The sequence below is a fragment of the Mustela lutreola genome, chromosome 17, assembly GCF_030435805.1.
Source record: "Mustela lutreola isolate mMusLut2 chromosome 17, mMusLut2.pri, whole genome shotgun sequence".
Taxonomy (NCBI): domain Eukaryota; kingdom Metazoa; phylum Chordata; class Mammalia; order Carnivora; family Mustelidae; genus Mustela; species Mustela lutreola.
This window is the reverse complement of record NC_081306.1, coordinates 7,431,423-7,452,229: the sequence shown is the minus strand read 5'-3', so window position 1 is coordinate 7,452,229 and position 20,807 is coordinate 7,431,423. Positions and strand designations below refer to the sequence as shown.

General features: G+C 37.0%; 1 protein-coding gene and 1 pseudogene across 1 annotated transcript in view; both read left to right on the top strand.

The window, feature by feature from the left end:
• Positions 1-20,807, top strand: part of LOC131819920 (phospholipid-transporting ATPase ABCA3-like) — a 148,788-nt gene that overhangs the window by 69,852 nt on the left and 58,129 nt on the right. The window contains exons 11-16 of the mRNA XM_059155338.1: positions 12-149; positions 4,725-4,854; positions 11,986-12,140; positions 12,386-12,541; positions 12,846-13,056; positions 15,243-15,393. Coding sequence (XP_059011321.1) covers positions 12-149; positions 4,725-4,854; positions 11,986-12,140; positions 12,386-12,541; positions 12,846-13,056; positions 15,243-15,393 — 941 coding nt within the window. The remainder of the gene's footprint in view (positions 1-11; positions 150-4,724; positions 4,855-11,985; positions 12,141-12,385; positions 12,542-12,845; positions 13,057-15,242; positions 15,394-20,807) is intronic.
• Positions 15,594-17,281, top strand: LOC131820008 (proteasome subunit alpha type-3-like; annotated as a pseudogene).

Below are 20,807 nucleotides of genomic sequence, written 5' to 3'. Positions count from 1 at the left end.
TCTTTTCTTAGAAGTCCTACTGGTTTGGTAAAGCTTTAAGCGTTAAGTATAAAGAAGATAAACGAATTATTGACACAATTAAAAGTGATTATTTTGAAGAAGAGCCTGTTGATTTGGTGGCTGGTATTAGGATCCAACATCTATACAAGGTACTGTTTTCTAAGTCTCTTTTCCCCAATGCACAGAAAGTTAGTTGATGGTGTATAGTAAATGTTTTCACTGGCTATGGTCCTACCTCCCCACCATAAGATGTTAATAAAAGTTGTATTCAGCACATTCATTGACAAAATAAAAATGAAAGATGTGCAAATAAAGTAAAAATCCATGTATTTATCATTTCTTCAGAATGGAATACAGCTTTGTATTATGATAATGGTGTCTTTTACAGTATTCCCACTATAAGAGCTAATGTCTAGCTGGGACCATGATGATTTGATGCGTAAATATTAATTTATGTTTACAGTTATGGTTTTACTTGTTCTACCAATTATGCATTAGACTATTTGGCTGAATTCTCTTTTGTCCAAACGTTTGGTGAGGAGGTGTTCCTGGATATATTAGTTTATTTGGATCAATTAAGTGCCCCTATGTAGGCCTTTGTTGCTATAAACGTTGCTCTTAGTACAGCTTTTTGTTATATTATATGAGCAATTACTTGCAAAAAATGAAATGGAGGAATCTGGAAGAAATGGAGGCATTCCTAGAAACATACAAACTACCAGACTGAACAGGAGGAAATAGACAACCTGAACAGACCCATAACCAACAAAGAAATGGAATCAATAATCAAAATCTCCAAACAAAAGTCCAGGGCCAGATAGCCTCCCTGTGAAATTCTACAAAACATTTAAAGAATTAATACATGTTCTTCTGAAGCTGTTTCAAAAAAATAGAAATGGAAGGAATATTTCCAAACACTTTTCATAAGACCAGAATTACCTTGATCCCAAAACTGGACATAGACCCTACCAAAAAGTAGAATTACAGACCAATATTCTGGATGCAAAATTTCTCAACAAGGTACTAGCTAATAGGATCCAATGGGCAACATTTAAAGGATTATTCACCATGACAAAGGGGGATTTATTCCTGGGCTGCAAGCCTGATTCAACATCCATAGATCAATCAATATGATACACCACATTAATAAAAGAAAGGGTAAGAACCATACGGTCCTATCAATAGATGCAGAAAAAGCATTTGACAAAATACAGCATCCTTTCTTGATAAAAACTTTCTGAAGTGTAGGGATAGATGGTACATACCTCAATACCATAAAAGCCATATATGAAAACCCCACAGTGAATATCATCCTCAATGGAGAAAAACTGAGAGCTTTCCCTCTAAGGTCAGGAACATGACAGGGATGTCCACTCTCACCACTGTTGTTTAACATGGTACAGGAAGTCCTAGCCTCAGCAATAGACAACAAAAAGAAATGAAAGGCATCCAAATTGACAAGGAAGAAGTCAGACTCACTCTTTGTAGACAACATGATATTCCGTGTAGAAAACCTAAAAGATTCCACCCCAGAATTGCTAGAACTGATACAGGAATTCAGCAGAGCCACAGGATATAAATCGATGCACAACAGTTAGTTATATTTCTATTCACTAACAATGAGGCAGAAGAAAGAGAAATCAAGGAATTGATCCCATTTTCATTTGCACAAAAACCAGTAAGAGACCTGGGAATAAACCTAACCAAATAGGTAAAAGATCTGTACTCTGAAAACTGGAGAACGCTTATTTTTTTTTTTTTTAAGATTTTATTTATTTGACAGAGATCACAAGTAGGCAGAGAGGCAGGCAGAGAGAGAGAGAGGAGGAGGCAGGCTCCCTGCTGAGCAGAGAGCCCGATGCGGGACCCGATCCCAGGACCCTGAGATCATGACCTGAGCCGAAGGCAGCGGCTCAACCCACTGAGCCACCCAGGTGCCCCCATGGTTAAAGATGTTATTTACTTATTTGACAGAGAGAGCGAGAGAGCAGGAGCATAAGCAAGGCGAGTGGCAGGCAGAAGGAGAGGGACAAGCACTGAGCAGGGTGCCTGATGTGGGGTCTGATCTAGGACCTTGGGGTCATGACCTGAGCCAAAGGCAGTTGCTTAACAACTGAGCCACCAGGCACCCCTGGAGAACACTTATGAAAGAAATTGAGGAAGACACAAAAAATGGAAAAGCATTCCATGCTCATAGATTGGAAGAACACATGTTAAAATATCTGTGCTACCCAAAGCAATCTACAAATTCAGTGCAATCCCTTTCAAAATACCATCAGCATTTTTTTCACAGCACTAGAACAAACAATCCTAAAATTTGTATGGAACTGGAAAAGACCTCGAATAGCCAAAGCAATCCTGAAAAAGAGAAGCAGAGCTGAAGGTATGAAATTCTGGACTTCAAGCTGTATTGCAAAGCTGTAATCATCAAGAGAGTATGTAATGGCACAAAAACAGACACATAGATCAATGGAACAGAATAGAGAGCCCAGAAATGGACCCTCAGCTCTATGGCCAACTAATCTTCAACAAAGCAGGAAATGATATCCAATGGAAAGAAGACAGTCTTTTCAACAAATGGTGTTGGGAAAATGGGACACATGCCGAAGAATGAAACTGAAGCACTTCCTACACCATACAAAAAAAAAAAAAAAAAAAAAAAAAGGAAGAAAGACCTAAATATGAGACAGGAATCCATCAAAATTCCAGAAGAGAACACAGGAAGCAACCTCTTCTCCCTCACCGCAATGACTTTTCATCGCCCACAGACTCTGTCTGCTCTCAGAGGTGATTAGTCTGGGGAATACATAAAAGCACTCAGAATACTACCCAGGCCCAGTATCATACACTCCCACTCCCCTTCCTTTTCCTTCCTGCCTGCTGGACACATCTCCAAAGGCAAGGGAAACAAAAGCAAAAATGAACTGAACATAATAAAAAAATTTTTTAAATTTACCCCAAAGATACAGAGATAGTGAACAGAAGGGCCATCTTTACCCCAATGTTCATAGCAGCAATGGCCACAGTTGCCAGACTGTGGAGAGAGCCAAGATGCCCTTCAGCAGACGAATGGATAAAGAAGATATGGTCCATATATATGATAGAGTTTTATGCCTCCATCAGAAAGGATGAATACCCAACTTTTGTATCAACATGGACAGGACTGGAGGAGATTATGCTGAGTGAAATAAGTTAAACAGACACATATATCTATGTGTCATATGGTTTCACTTACTTGTGGAGCATAAGGAATAACAGAGGACACTGGGAGAAGGAGAGGAGAAGTGAGTTGGGAAATTGGAGGGGGTGATGAAGCATGAGAGACTGTGGACTCTGAGAAACAATCTGAGGGTTTTGGAGGGGAGGGGGGTAAGGGTTGGGAGGGCCTGGTGGTGGGTATTAAGGAGGGCACATATTGCATGGAGCACTGGGTATGTGCATAAACATTGAATCTTGGAACACTGAAAAAATAAAAAAAGAAAAAAATTTAAAATAGAGACTTTAAAAAATGAACTATTAGGACTTCATCAGGGTAGAAAGCTTTTGCACAGCCAAGGAAACAGTTAACTAAAAGGCAAAATACATGTGGTGTGTGTGTGTATACACACACACACACACTGGAATTTTACTCAGCCATATAAAAGAATGAAATCTTGCCATTTGCAATGTCATGGATGAAACTAGAGGGTATTACATTAAGTGAAGTAAGTCAGAGAAAGATAAATACCATATGATGTCATTCATATGTGAAATTTAGGAAACAAAACAGATAAACATAGAGGAAATGAAGGAAAAATAAAATAGGATGAAAATTGAGAGAGAGGCAAACCAGAAGAGATGCTGAACTCTAGGAAACAAACTGAGGACTGCTGGAGGGGACATGGGGTGGGGGATGGAATAACTGGATAGGGCACTGGTTGTAATGAGCACTAGGTGTTATATGCAACAGATGAATCCCTAAATTATACCTCTGAACCTAATCAGAAAAGCTATATGACTTCAAGGAGCTTTACTTGACTATTTTATACAAAGTAGCACCATCTACCAATGTTACTACGATAGGTAATCATTTACAGGTTTTTGATTTCTATGTGTTCCTCCTACTGGAATTTTTCTGTCACGAGAGCAGGAGCTATTTTGGTCTTCTTCATTAATGTATTCATAGTACCTTACACAATGTATGCCACAAAGTATGGGCCCACAATAAATATTTGTTGACTGAAGAGATTGATTAGCAGTGATTTGTTTTAGTAGACGAGGTAGAAGGAAGTGTGTAAGGTAGGTCGGTCTCAGGTTTCTCTCTTTATATCTATGTGGGTTGTGGTAAGGAATGTGGCATGAGGAATACATTTTCAGGTATGCTAATGAGTAGTGTTTGGAGTACCTCAAGGAAAGTATAATGTGTGTCCACCATGAAGTTCTAGAACTTAGCAGGAAGACATAGAGAAGCAGACTGTGGTGTTATCAGCCTCAGGACAGTAGCTGGACTGAAGTGGGACTGACTGAGATGAGGAGTTTTGTAGACCTACTTTTAAGGTCTCTGCATATATTGCCTTTAAATATTGTTTATTTTTTAGTTTTATCTTTTTAATGCTTTGGCTTTTTCTTCTTTTGAGATTAATGTTCTTTCATTTTGTTCTTTTCTGGATAGTTGATAGACATACCTGCCCTTTATAAGCAGTAATAATAAACAGAAAGCTAGTACTTTTTAAAAATTTTCACAGGAATTCACAGTGGAGAAGGACACCATCGTAGCAGTAAAAAACTTAACTTTCAATGTATATGAGGGTCAAATCACTATTCTTCTGGGTCCTAATGGAGCAGGAAAGACTACCACCTTATCGATTCTTACAGGTAAGTTTTTAGGGTCACCCTGATCACAGATACCATACATCAAACTCTGAAGCTTCTGTGTACCCTCTTGACATTGACATCATTGTTATTTAAGTTATATACACAGTTGTTGATTAATTCACACTCTTCTTAAAGTGCAGAACATTTGTTACAAAGTTTATAAATCAGTATTTGTTTTTGCATCTCACATGCCTTTTCTTCATAATATATTATTCCCATTGGTGAATGCAAACGCCCTTTAATTTTCAATTCTTACTCATTTATTCTTTCCTGTTCTTTTGTCTTACTTTCACTTTGATTCCCCTGTCCCCTTTGTAGGAAAATTATTCTAATTCAATTTACATAGTTTTCATTGTAAAATATCTGATATATATTCTGATGAATGGATTATTATATATATTAAAAATTTTTCAGTCAACAAAACTAAAAGGCAATCTACAGAATGAGAGAAGATATTTGCAAATGACATTACAAATAAAGGGCTGGTATCCAAGATCCATAAAGAACTTCTCAAACTCAACACCCAAAAAACAAATAATCCAGTCAAAAATGGGAGGAAGACATGAATGGATACTTCTCCAGAGAAGACATACAAGTGGCCAATAGACACATGAAAAAATGCTCCACATCACTAGTCATCAGGGAAATAACAAATAAAAACCACAATGCGATACCACCTTTTGCCAGTTAAAATGGCAAACAAAATAGGAAACAACAAATATTGCAAGGATGTGGAGAAAGGGGAACACTCTTACGCTGTTGGTGGGAATCCAAGCTGGTGCAGCTATTCTGGAAAACAGTATGGATCTTCCTCAAAAAGTTAAAAATAGAGCCACCCTACAGCCCTAGCAGCAGTGTCCACAATAGCCAACTTCAGAAGGAGCCAAGATGTCCTTCAATGGATGAATTGATAAAGAAGAAGTGGTACATATATGTACAATGGGATATTATTCAGCCATCAGAAAGGATGAATATCTAGCATTTACATCGACATGGGTGGAACTAGAGGGTATTATGCTGAATGAAATAAAGTCAGTCAGAGAAAGATAATTATCATATGGTTTCACTCATATGTGGAACATGAAGAATAGTGCAGAGGACAATAGGGATGGGGGGGGAAACGGAATGGAATCAGAGAGGGAGACCAACCATATGAGACTCTTGATTCTGAGAAACTAAGGGTTTCAGAAAGGGATATAGGTGAGGGGATAGGGTAACTGGGTGATGGCATTAAGGAGGGTACATGATGTGATGAGCACTGGGTGTTATACTGAACTGATGAATCATTGAACGTTATCTTAAAAACCAATGATGTACTGTACCTTGGCTAATTGAATTTTTTTAAAAAAGATTTTATTTATTTATTTGACACAGAGAGATCACAAGCAGGCAGAGAGGCAGGCAGAGAGAGAGGGGGAGAAGCAGGCTCCCCGCTGAGCAGAGAGCCCAATGTAGGGCTTGATCCCAGGACCCTGAGATCATGACCTGAGCCGAAGGCAGAGGCTTTAACCCACTGAGCCACCCAGGCTCCCCTTGGCTAATTGAATTTAAGTTAAAAAATTTCAAACATTCATCCAAGATGAAAGATTGTGCACCCTTACCTACCAACTAGATTCTACTATTTTTGTATTTTGCCACACTTGTCACATGTCTATTGATCCCAATTTTAGGCATCTCAAAATTAATTTTAGATGTTAGTATACTTCTTACTAAATAATTTGATAATATCATTAACTATAATTTTCTTTTGTGTAAAACCTTATTATGATGAAACACTTAAATTTTGTGAGTGTGCGTGTGTTTTGCTGAATTTTGATATGTGCATACATCTCTGTAATCCAATTGCCTGTTAAGCTGGAGAAATTCACTACTATCCCAGAAGAGTCTCACTTTGCTCGAGTGATCCACTTGTAATTCATAGCAACTGATAGATTTCAGATGAGGCAATAATTTCGTTCATGTCATCACTGTATACTAATAAGCCAGGTGTTTGGGTTTTTAAAAAGGAGTTAAGGTTCATTTATTTATTTATTTTATTTTTCAAATTTTATTTAAATTCCACTTAACCTATAGTGTAATACTAGATTCAAGAGTAGAATTCAGTGATTCCTTACTACATATAAGACCCAGTGCTCATCACAGAAAATGACCTCCTAATACCTATCACTCATTTAACACAACCTCAGCCTACCTCCCCTCCAGCAGCCCTCAGTTATTCTGTGTAGTTTTTTGTTTCCCTTCCCCTATTTTCATCAGTTTTATTTATTAAGTTCCATATAAGTGAAATCATATATTTGTCTTTCTCTGACTTATTTTACTTAGCAAGATACACTCTAGCTCCATCCTGGTCATTACAAATGGCATTCTTTTTGGTGACTGAGTAATATTCTGTTATACATATATGCCACATCATCTATACCCATTCTTCAGCTGATTGCCATTTGGGCTCTTTTCACAGTTTGGCTATTGTTGATAATGCTGCTGTAAACATCAGGGTACATGTACTCCTTTAAACAAGTATTTTTGTATCCTTTGGATAAATACCTAGTAAGCACTTGCTGGGTTGTAAGGTAGTTCTATTTTTAACTTTTTTGAGGCACCACCATACTGTTTTCCAGAGTGGCTGCATCAGTTTGCATTCCCACCAACAGTGTAAAAGGGTTCCCCTTTGTCCACATCCTCACCAAAATCAGTTGTTTCTTGTGTTGTTTATTTTAGCCATTTAGACGTGTGAGGTGGTATCTCATTTTGGTTTTGATTTGCATTTCCCGGGATGCTCAGGTGATGTTAACATCTTTTCATAGGTCTGTTAGCCATCTGGCTATCCTCTTTGGAAAAGTGTCTATTCATGTCTTCTCCCCATTTCCTAACTGGCTTATTTGTTTTTTGAATTTGTTGAATTTGATAAGTTCTATATAGATTTTGGGTAGTAACCTTTTATCAAATATGTCATTGCAAGTATCTTTTCCTATTCCAAAGGTTGCATTTTAGTTTTGTTGATTATTTCCTTCACTGTGCAGAAGCTTTTTATCCTAATGAAGTCCCAGTAGTTCATTTTTGCTTTTGTTTCCCTTGTCTCTGGAGATGTCTCTAGTAAGTTACTATGGCTGATGTTATAGAGGTTGCTGCCTTTGCTCTCCTAGAGGATTTTAATGTTTCCTGTCTCACATTTAGGTCTTTCATCCATTTTGAGTTTATTTTTGTGTATAGAGTAAGAAAATGGTCCAGTTTCATTCTTCTGCATGTTGCTGTCCAGTTTTCCCAACCCCATTTGTTAGACTGTCTTTCTTTCCATTGGTTATCCTTTCCTGCATTGCCAACGATTAGTTGACCATACAGTTGTGAGTTCATTTCTGGCTTCTCTGTTCTGTTCCACTGATCTATGTGTCTATTTTTGTGCCAGTATCCTACTGTCTTGATGACTACAGCATTTTAATACAGCTTGAAGTCCAGAATTTGATGCCTCCAGATTTTCTTTTCTTTTACAAGATTGCTTTGGCTATTCTTGTCTTTTGTGATTCCATACAAATTTTAGGATTGTTTATTTTAGTTCTGTGAGAAATGCTAATTGTATTTTGATAGAGACTGCATTAAATATGTGGATTGCTTTGTGTAGTATAGATATTTCAACAATGGGCAGTCTTTCAATCCATTAGCATGGAATGCTATTCCATTTCTTTGTGTCTTCTTCAATTTCTTTCATAAGTGTTCTCTAGTTTTCAGAGTATAGATCTTTTCCCTGTTTGGTTAGGATTATTCCTAGGTATCTTATTGTTTCTGTTGCAGTTGTAAACGGGATGGATTCCTTGATTTCTCTTCCTTCTGCTTCATTATTCAGGTATAGAAATGCAACAGATTTCTGTATGTTGATTTTGTATTGTATGACTTTCCTGAATTTGGGTATCAGTTCTAGCAACTTTTTGGTGTAATATTTTTGTTTTTCTGCATAGAGTATCATGGCATCTACAAATAGAGAAAGTTTGACTTCTTCTTTACCAATTTGGATTCCTTTTATTTCTGTTGTCTGATTGCTGAGGCTAGTACTTCCAGTTCTTTGTTAAATAACAGTGGTGAGGGAGGATATCCTTTTCTTGTTCCTGACCACAGAGGAAAAAGTTCTGTTTTTCCCCATTGAGGATAATATTTGTTGTAGGTCTTTCATCTATGCCCTTTATGATGTTGAGGTATGTTCCCTCTATTTCTACTTTATTTAAGGTTTTTAATCAAGAATGGGTGCTATACTTTGTCAAATGCTTTTTCTCCATCTATTGAGAGGATCATATGGTTCATATCCTTTTTTTAAAAAAAATTTTTTCAATTTATTTATTTTCAAAAAACAGTATTCATTATTTTTTCACCACGCCCAGTGCTCCATGCAATCCGTGCCCTCTATAATACCCACCACCCGGTACCCCAACCTTCCACACCCCCGCCACTTCAAACCCCTTAGATTGTTTTTCAGGGTCCATAGTCTCTCATGATTCACCTCCCCTTCCAATTTACTCCAGCTCCCTTCTCCTCTCTAACACCCCTTGTCCTCCATATTTGTTATGCTTCACAAATAAGTGAAACCATATGATAATTGACTCTCTCTGACTTATTTCACTGAGCATAATCTCTTCCAGTCCCGTCCATGTTGCTACAAAAGTTGGGTATTCGTCCTTTCTGATGGAAGCATAATACTCCATAGTGTATATGGACCACATCTTCCTTATCCATTCGTCCGTTGAAGGGCATCTTGGTTCTTTCCATAGTTTGGCGACCATGGCCATTGCTGCTATAAACATTGGGGTACAGATGGCCCTTCTTTTCACAACATCTGTATCTTTGGGGTAAATACCCAGGAGTGCAATTCCAGGGTCATAGGAAAGTTCTATTTTTAATTTCTTGAGGAATCTCCACACTGTTCTGTTTATAATAATAAATTATTATTTATTTTTTTTAGAGTGTTGTTGGGGAGGGGTAGTGGGAGAAAGAGAATCTCAACAAACTACATGCTGGGTGCAGAGCCCCACACAGGGCTTAGCCTCACAATCCCGAGATCATGACCTGGGCTGAAATCAAGACCTGGTTGCTTAATTGACAGAGCCACCCAGGTGCCCCTCAGAGTGTACTTTTTAAAGTGGAATTTTTTTTAAAGATCTATTTTATTTATTTTAGAGAGAGAGCATGTGGTGGGAAGAAAAGAGAAACACAAGCAGACTCCATGCTGAGCAGGAAGCTCAGCACGGGGCTCGATCCCATGACCCTGAGATCAGATCTGAGCCAAAACCAAGAGTCCAGTGCTCAACCACTTTAAGTGCCCCTTAGAATGGAATTATTGAGTTGTAGAACTTAAGAAGGAGTTTTGTAACTATATTTAGTATATTATCCAACTGTTTCACCAGAAAAGTGGCCCAGTTGCCATCTATACATAAATGTTATACAAATATTTTTAGACTATTAACATGATTATGTTTTATCTTCCAACAAAATTTTAACTTCTAGAGGGTAGGGGGCCTACGTTCTGAATTTTTCATTTAAAATAAATCACCAAGACAGCATGGTACTGGCATAAAAACAGACATATAGACCAGTGGAACAGAGTAGAGAGCCCATATATGGACCCTCAACTCTGGTCAATTAATCTTCGACAAAACAGGAAAAAATATACAGTGGAAAAAAGACAGTCTCTTCAATAAATGGTGCTGGGAAAACTGCACAGCTATAAGTAGAAGAATGAAACTCGACCATTCTCTTACACCGTACACAAAGATAAACTCAAAATGGATAAAAGACCTCAATGTGAGACAGGAATCCATCAGAATCCTAGAGGAGAACATAGGCAGTAATCTCTTCGATATCAGCCACAGCAACTTCTTTCAAGATATGTCTCCAAAGGCAAAGGAAACAAAAGTGAAAATAAACTTTTGGGACTTCATCAAAATCAAAAGCTTCTGCACAGCAAAGGAAACAGTCAACAAAACAAAGTGGCAACCCACGGAATGGGAGAAGATATTTGCAAATGACAATACAGACAAAAGGTTAATATCCAGAATCTATAATGAACTCTTCAAACTCAACACACATGAAACAGGAAAACATATCAAAAAAGGGGAAGAAGATATGAACAGACATTTCTCTAGTCAAGACATACAAATGGCTATCAGACACATGAAAAAATGTTCATCATCACTAGCCCTCAGGGAGATTCAAATTAAAACCACATTGAGATATCACCTTACACCAGTTAGAATGGCCAAAAATTAACAAAACAGGAAACAACATGTGTTGGAGAGGATGTGGAGAAAGGGGAACCCTCTTCCACTGTTGGTGGGAATACAAGTTGGTGCAGCCTCTTTGGAGAACAGTGTGGAGATTCCTCAAGAAATTAAAAATAGAACTTTCCTATGACCCTGCAATTGCACTCCTGGGTATTTACCCCAAAGATACAGCTGTCGTGAAAAGAAGGGCCATCTGTACCCCAATGTTTATAGCAGCAATGGCCACGGTCGCCAAACTATGGAAAGAGCCAAGATGCCCTTCAATGGACGAATGGATAAGGAAGATGTGGTCCATATACACTAGGGAGTATTATGCCTCCATCAGAAAGGATGAATACCCAACTTTTGTAGCAACATGGACGGGACTGGAAGAGATTATGCTGAGTGAAATAAGTCAGCAGAGAGAGTCAATTATCATATGGTTTCACTTATTTGTGGAGCATAACAAATATCATGGAGGGCAAGGGTTGTTAGAGAGAAGAAGGGAGTTGGGGTAAATTGGAAGGGGAGGTGAATCATGAGAGACTATGGACTCTGAAAAACAATCTAAGGGGTTTGAAGTGGCGGGATGGTGGGAGGTTGGGGTACCGGGTGGTGGGTATTATGGAGGGCACGGATTGCATAGAGCACTGGGTGTGGTGAAAAAATAATGAATATTATTTTTCTGAGAATAAATAAATTTTTAAAAAATTTATTTAAAAAAATTTTATTTAACAAATTTGTATTTACCAGACTGTTTCTTCTGTAGAAGACTCTGATAACTTTTTTTTAGTAATCCTAGAGTAGACTGAAGTTTAGGTGCTAATGGACAGTTGTCAGGTTCTCTCACAGAAGCTAAGCTTCTGTGATGTCTTCTGCTTAATTCCAGGTTTAACTCTTCCTACAAGTGGAAAGGTGTATATTAGTGGATATGATATCTCAAAAGACATGGTTCACATCAGGAATTACTTGGGCTTTTGCCCCCAGGATGACATATTGTTTTCAGAATTGACAGTATCAGAACATCTCTATTTCTACTGTGTGGTGAGTCAGAGTGATGTTCTTTTCCTCCACTCTTCATATGCTTCAGGCAGTGTGACCAAGGATCAACATCCTTACCCTAATTTAGTGGAAGCGTTTTTGGCATTGTTCTTTTACCATAAAGGAAAAAACAAAAGGATAAAGAATTGTCTTATATATAGATAACTGTGTAAGAGAAGTTATGATATAAGAATTTTTTTAAGCATAAAGTTGGAAGCACCTTGTAAACTCTGGTCCTCTCTTTCTAGATAAAAGGAGTACCTCCAGAGATACGTGCCACAGAAGTTAATAACGTGCTGACTTCTTTTGATCTGCTGGAAAAGCGTGATGCACTTGCACAGTCACTGAGTGGAGGAATGAAGCGCAAACTCTCTATCATTATAGCACTTATAGGAGGCTCCAAGGTAAAGAATGGTTAACATGAGTCCCTGCTCCAGCTGATAAATGAAACTCACCTGACACAAACCTAAGAGCTGATATGAATCTAACTTTCTAAAAGGAACTTCTGAAAGATAAGCAGAGGGGGTTCCCATTATTGACCTGGTGGTGTAATGTGATTATGGGTTTTGAGATTATTATTAATTTTGCAGAGTTCTTAATATAATGTAGTATAGCTTTTGTATCTTAACTTACATAGGCACCCCACAAACAGTAAGTTATCCCATAAGAGACACAGCATGGATCATGAATTGTTCTTTTGGTCTTCAGGTGGTGATACTTGATGAGCCAACATCTGGCATGGACCCAGTTTCGAGAAGATTCACCTGGAGTGTCCTTGAGCAGTATAGATATGATCGTACCATCTTACTCACCACCCATCACATGGATGAAGCTGATGTCCTGGGTGACCGTATAGCCATCATGGTCAAGGGATCCCTTCAGTGTTGTGGCTCTTCAATTTTCCTGAAAAGAATATACGGTCTCTCTCTCTGATCATTGTTTGGTTACTAATGGCTTAATTATATTATTCTAACATGATTATTACAATTTTTTGTCGCTCTACACAGGTCTTCAAAAGCTTCCTGTGTCTTATGTTAGATCTAAACTATTTAAATCAACTCTTTGTAATTTAGACAGTTCCTATCTAGTTGATTACTTCCCATTATTACTTAACAAGTATATTCTAACTTGGAAAATATTCTTTTTTGACCCCACAAAGGTCATGTTTATTTCTTTCATATAGCTTCTACTGAAATGTTAATTTGTTGCAGGAGTAAGGTAATTTTTCTGAAGGATTTGGTACATATATTCATGGCTTGGAGAGGAAAAAATCAGTGACTAGATATTTCTTACCCTTTCCAATCAAATCAATATCAAACTCCCAGTATAATGAGTTAAATACTTTCAAGTTTATTTTCATGAATAATATTCCTGAGATGTGGCAGTTGATCAATAAGAATTTACTGAACAGAAAATGAACAATGGAATAAAATTATCTTGACTTTGATAAATACAGTCTGGTTAGTCAGTGAAACTAGTAAAATGAAAATGAACAATATAAAAACCTACATAACTTGTTCTGAAATTACATGGCTCAAAGCAGTGAGTGCTTCAAAATTGGGAGGAAACATGAGAGTAGTTAAACATGGTGTTCCTTTAATCATGAATTCAGCATTTGAATTCATTCATCCAATCACATATATTATAGGTAAGTTATTATATTCATATTTACACACATTATCTCATCTAATCTTTATGAAATCACCATTTTTATGAAGCAGAACACTGGAGCTTTTACTAGGTAATGTATTCAAACCATGTGAGTAAGTGGACCTATAGGTCCCTCTGGCACCAAAACCCATGCTTTGTACTCTCATCTGCTACTGCTTCCCATGCAAGAGGATGTTGGGTTTAAATAGTCAGTTTGGTGAATGTCAGAAGGAGAGGGACTCATATTGTTGAATGCTTTTGTACTAACAGACGAGGATATAGAGATTGATATTCCCATAGTAGGTTAGTTATAGACACAAAAGTATTACTCAAGTATATTGATTATCCATAGAATGTCTTTAGTTGGAGGCTCTTTAAAGGCAATGGAGAAAAGAACGTGATTTTTAAGGAAGTTGGATAAGTAAATGAAAGCAAGTGACTATATTACCCCTAGAACAATGAGTAAGTCAGCCTGGATCGTAAGGTTTTTTGGGAGGATCAATAAGAAATTAAGTGTGATGGTTAGGGATAGAAAATGGAAGGACATTGAAAAAAAAAAACAAGAGTGGTTTTCATTAGATGTACACATGTATATATAAGAAGTTGTTAGAAATAGTGGATTTCAAAGCTCCATTCTAGGATTTAACAGTAAGCCACCTTAATGTGATGAATTATAAAATAATAAGAGCAACAAGACCAGAAAAATGAATGTGTGTATATACACACATGTGTGCACATGAACATGAGCATGTGTATAAAATCCCAAAGGTATCAGGCATACTTGGTATTAGAACCCCATATAGCCTGTTTTCATATGACAAAGTGAAGACTTCCTAGTACAGTAAGGTAAAATTTTATAGTTTTCGTTCATTAACATGAATGACATGTGTCTGAAACTTTGACATGTCTGAAAAGTGGTGAGTAAGCATTAAGTATTTAAAGAATGATGGAAGGAAGAAAATCCAAATATAAAAGATATATAACAATAAAACTTTAACAAGTTTAAATTGTGGTCAGAGTAAAAAAACCTATATACCCAAAGGTTAAAGAGTCAGGGACTCACTAAGAGGAATGGATTGAAGGTAATTTGAAATCCATTTGCTCTTTAGCACAAACATGATTCCTCTTTAAAAAATGATATTTTTAACAGGCAAGAGCCTGTTTTTTATGGAGGTGTGTTTAATTTGGAAGGTTACCTTTTTAAATTTTTGATTTTTATTTATTTATTTATTTTAAAGATTTTATTTATTTGACAGACAGAGATCACAAGTAGGCAGAGAGGCAGGCAGAGAGAGAGAGAGAGAGAGAAGGAAGCAGGCTTCCTGCCGAGCAGAGAGCCCGATGCGGGGCTCGATCCCAGGACCCTGAGATCATGACCCGAGCCGAATGCAGCAGCCCAAACCACTGAGTCACCCAGGCGCCCCAAAATTTTGATTTTTAAATGGTTGTTTTCAGGTGTGGGATACCACATAATTGTGGTGAAGGAACCTCACTGTAATGTTGAAGAAATTATTGAAGTGATTGATCAACATATACCTGAGGCCAGATTGGAGAGTGATGTTGCAGCTGAATTATCATTTATCTTACCCAAAAAGTACACACACAGGTACGGATCCAGAAAAATCTCAGATAAGTGATTTTGGGGTACCAGAAATAACTATTGCTTTTCCAGGTTTTCTTGGGCTTGGCAGGCAGATTATTTCTCGTTGCCACTTGACAAGTAATAGTCAGTTTACTTTCTAGGGCACCCAGTGAGAGAGCCTATTACTAGTCTTTGGCTTCAGTGGGCTTTGAAGCCCCAGAAGTTTCAGCACAGTGAGCTCAGTTGGGGCAGGGTATAAATTGTCAGCCTCTACATTCTGTCCTGATGGAAGAGTTTTTCAAGTTGTATATGCTATTAAGGCTGTGAATAGTAGTATAGCTATTGGAATCAGATGTAAAGATGGTGTCATCTTTGGGGTAGAAAAGCTAGTTCTTTCTCAGCTATACAAAAAGGGTTCCAATGAATGACTTTTTAATGTTGGTCGGCTTTTGGAATGACACTGGCAGATTTGTTGGCAGATGCTTATTCCTTAGCAGACATTGCAAGAGAAGCAGCTTCCAACTTTAGATCTAATTTTGGCCATAACTTTCCATTACAATGTCTTGCAGATAGAGTGGCTATGTATATACATACATATACACTGTACAGTGCTGTTAGACCTTTTGGTTCTGTCTACATATTAGGGTCTTATAGTGTGAATGATGGTGCACAGCTCTACATCAGAAGTTTCATATGGAAATTGGGACTGTGCCATTGCCAAAGCAAGGCAAACAACAAAAAACAGAAACTAAGGGAAGAGGAAACTTATCATAAACTTCCAGGACCAGGCCAACTTCATCTTCTTGCAAGATGTAATTACTAGCTTCATATTCCTTTAAAGCAAGCTTGTTGGCATTCTCAAAAGAAAAGTAGAGGGGAACTTCTTCAACTGGATAAGGAATATCTACAAAAAGCCTGTAGCTAACATCATGCTCAACGGTGAGAAACTTGAAGCTTTCCCATTAATAGCAGGAACAAAGCAAGGAAGTCCTCTCTCACCACCTCTCTCAACATCATGCTGAAAGTCCTAGCTAATGTGATAAGAAAAGACAAGGAAATGTATGTAGATTGGGAAAGAAGAAATAAAACTGCCTTTGTTTACAGATGATATGATCATCTTATACAAAATGTCCGAAAGAATTGACCAAAAAAAACCCCCCAAACTTCTGGAATTAATAAGTGATTAAAGCAAAGATTCAGTATACAAAGTTAATATGCAAAAGTAAGTCACTTTCCTATATATTAGCAATGAATAAGTGTAATTTGAAATTATAAACACACTTCTAAATTTAGCACCTCCAAAAATGAAATGCTTAGGTATAAGTCTACCAAATATATGCAAGCTCTAAATGAGGAAAACTATCAAACTTGGATGAATGAAATAAAAAAACTAAAAAACAAGATATTTTATGTTTATGTAGAAATGTCAGATTATTGTCAATATTGTCAGATATCTGTTTTTCCCAGTTCGCTCTATAATTCAGTGCAGTCCTTTTTTTTTTTTTTTTCTTTTTAAGTATGCTCCATGCCCAGCATGGAGCTCAGACTCACAAACCTAAGATCAAATTCTGAGCTGAGATCAAGAGTCAGACCCTCAACTGACTGAGCCACACATTCACTCCTTGATTCAATGCAATCTTAATCAAAATCTCAATAAATTATTTGATGGATATCAACAAATTGATTCTAAAGTTTATGGAGAGGTAAAAGGCAGGCAACACAGTATTGAAGGAGAACAGTTGGAGGACTGACACCAGTTTCAAGACTTGTTATAAATCTGCCATAATCATGACAGTATGATATTAGTGAGAGAATAGAAAAATAGATCAATGGAACAGAAGCAACATGTCCAGAAATAGACCAACATCAGTATAGGCAACTGATCTTTGTCAAAAAAGCAAAGGCAATATAGTGGAAAAAAGATAGTATCTTCAACAAATGGTACTAGAACCACTGGACATCCATACGCAAAAAAGTGAATAAGACACGTATCTTACACCCTTCACAAAAGTAACTCAAAATGGATCATAGGTCTAAATGTAAAATGAAAACCTATAAAACTGCTAGAAGATGGGGCACCTGAGTGTCTCAGTTGGTTAAACCACTGCCTTCGGCTCAGGTCATGATCCCGGAGTCCAAGGATCAAGTCCTACATTGGGCTCTCAGCTCTACAGGGAATCTGCCTCTCCCTCTGACCTTCTCCCCTCTCATGTTCACTCGCTCTCTCTTTCTCTCTCAAATAAATAAAATAAAAACTGCTGGAGATCTAGGAGAAAACCTAGATGCCCTTTGGTATGGTAATGAGTTTTTAGATACAACACCAGCAGCAGGATCTCTGAAAGAAATCATTGAAAAGCTGGGCTTTATTAAAATGAAAAATTGCTCTGTGATGGGCAATATCCAGAGAATTAGAAATCAAGCCACAGATTGGGAGAAATATTTGTAGAAGACACATGTGATAAAGGACTGTTATCCAAAATATTCAAAGAACTCTTAGAACACAAAAATAAGAAGACATACAACTCAATTTAAAAATGGGCCAAAAACTTTTTAAAAGACTTATTTATTTGTTTTAGAGAGAGAGAAAAAGAGTATGCGAGGGCGAAAGGCAGAGGGAGAGGTAAACAGAGAATCCCAAGCAGACTATGCACTGAGTGCAGAGCCCAACATGGGGCTCAGTCTATTGACCCATGAGATAACAACTTGAGCCAAAACCAAAAGTCTGATGCTTAACTGACTGAGCCACTCATGCACTCCTAAAAATGAGCCAAAGACTTTAACAGACACCTCACCAAAGAAGACATATGAGTGGCAGATAAACATATGAAAAGATGCTTACCTCGTATCAGGTAAATACAAATTAAAACAATAATTAGATACCACTACACACTGATTAGGATGACCTAAATCTGGAGCACTGACAACACCAAATACTGACAAGGCTGTGGATTTGACAAGGACTTCTCAGAATGTAAAATTGCACAACCACTTTGGAAGACAATTTGGTGGTTTCCTACAAAACTAAACATACTTTTGCCATTTGATTCAGCAATAACATGCCTTGGTATATATCCAAAGTAGTTAAAAACTTACATACACACAAAACCCTACACATAGATACTTATAACAACTTTATTCATAATTGCCAAGACTTGGGAAGCAAGCAAGATGTCCTCAGTAAGTGAATGGATGAACATTCATCCTGACAATGAAATATTATCCAGCGTTTCGCAGAAATGAGGTATCAAACTGTGAGGAGATATGGGGACCTTAAATGCATATTATTAAGTGAAAGAAGCCAATCTGAAAAGGCTACATACCGGATGATTTCAACTCTCAACATTCTGGAAAAGGTAAAACTATGGAGACAATGAAAAGATGAGTGGTTGCCAAGGGTGTAGGTGGGGTGAGATAAGTAGGCACAGATATTTAGGGCAGTGAAAATACTCTGTAATAATACTCTGTAATGTCCAGACTTTTGAATATATAGCACTTTGAGTAAACTGTGGATGTTAGGTGAGTATGATATGTCAATGAAAGCTCATTTTTGGTGAAAAAAAAAAAAAAACCCGTAATATTCTGGTGAGTGATAGTGGTAGTGGGGGTGGCTATGTTTGTTGGAGCAGGGGTATATAGGAAATCTCTGTACCTTTCTTTCAATTTTATTGTAAACCTAAAACTATTTTAAAAATAAAGTATTAAAAAAAGACTCAAGAAAAAAAAATCTGATTAGACCTCTAGCAAGTTGAGATTGAATTAGGAATCAGAATCTTTCATAGTGAAACGACAAGGGTCAGGTGGCTTCAGTGGTGAGTTCTACCAAATGTTTAAGTAAAGATGAATACAGTCTTTTGCAAACTGTTCCATAATAGAAGAAGGAACTAGTTCCATTTTATGCGGCCAGTATAACCATATAATAAAACTAGAAAAAGAAAACCAAAGAAAATCACTTTTAGAATATTGAGGCAAAAAAGCCAAAACAAAAACAAAAACAATTCAACCCTAACACAAAATACTAGCAAAACCAAGCCACAAGCATTTAAAAAGGATTATATACCTCGACCTAGTCAGATTTGTCTCAGGAGTACAAGGTTGGTCCGCATGCAAAAATTATCAATGTAGAATACCACATTAATAGAATAAAGAACAAACATGATGATCTCAAAAAATGAAGTATCTTTGACACAATCCAGAGCCATTCATGACAAAAAAAACAAACAACAACAACAAAAAAAAACAACCCTCAACAAATTAGGAATAGAAAGCAAGTTTCTCAGCTTGTTAACAGGCATCTGTGAAAAACCCACAACTAGCATCATAATTAGTGGTGAAAGGATAAAAGCTTTCCCTGTAGGATAAGGAACAAACTAAGTCATCTTTTACCATTTGTATAAAACCTTGTACCAGCAGGCAACTAGAGATGAAAGATAAGTAAAAGGAATCCAAATCAGAAAGAGGAGTGAAACTATCTATATTATTACTTATATTCTCTATATACTAGCAGTGAGCAGTCCAAAAATGAAATTAAGAAAGTAATTCCATATACAAGACTATAGAAATAATAAAATAGCAAAAATTTAACAAAAGAACTGTATGGCATACAACTTTTTGAAAACTATAAAAGATCATTGAAAGAAGTTAAAGAAGACCCAAGGAAATGGAATGACATCCTGTATTCATGGATTGATATTAAGATGGCAGTACTCCCTACACAATCAACATGATGCCTATAAAAAATTCCAACTGTTTCAAGATACAACCTAGGATTCTAACTGTATTTAGTTATCATGTCTCCTTATTCTCCTACATTCTTTGACAGTTGTTCTTTCTTTTGTTTCATGACCTTGACATTTTTTTAACATCTTAATTTAATTTTATTTTTTTCAGTGTTCCGAGATTCACTGTTTATGCACCACACCCAGTGCTCCATGCAATATGTGCCCTCCTTAATACCCACCACCAGGCTCATCCATCCCCCTCCCAAAACCCTCAGTTTGTTTCTCAGAGTCCACAGACTCTCATTCATGTTTCATTTCTCCCTCCTATTTCCCCCAATTCACCTTTCCTTTCCTTCTCCTAATGTCCTCCATGTTGTTCCTTATAATCCATAAGTAAGTGAAACCATATGATAATTGACTTTCTCTGCTTGGCTTATTGAACCACTGTTAATTTCTTATTTTAGTAGGTGAAATATGTTAATGTTAGAGAAATCTGGATGAAGGGTATACAGGAATTTTCCTTAATATCTTCACCAACTCTTCCGTAAAATTACTCCAAAATAAAAAGTCTTTAAAAAGTAAAAAATTCCAACTGCCATTTTTTTTTTTTTTGCAGAAATTAACAGGCTGATCCTAAAAGTAATATGAAATGGAAGGGTTGCTAAATAACCAAACAATCTTGAAAAAGAGGAAAGTTTGAGGATTCATATTTCTTGATTT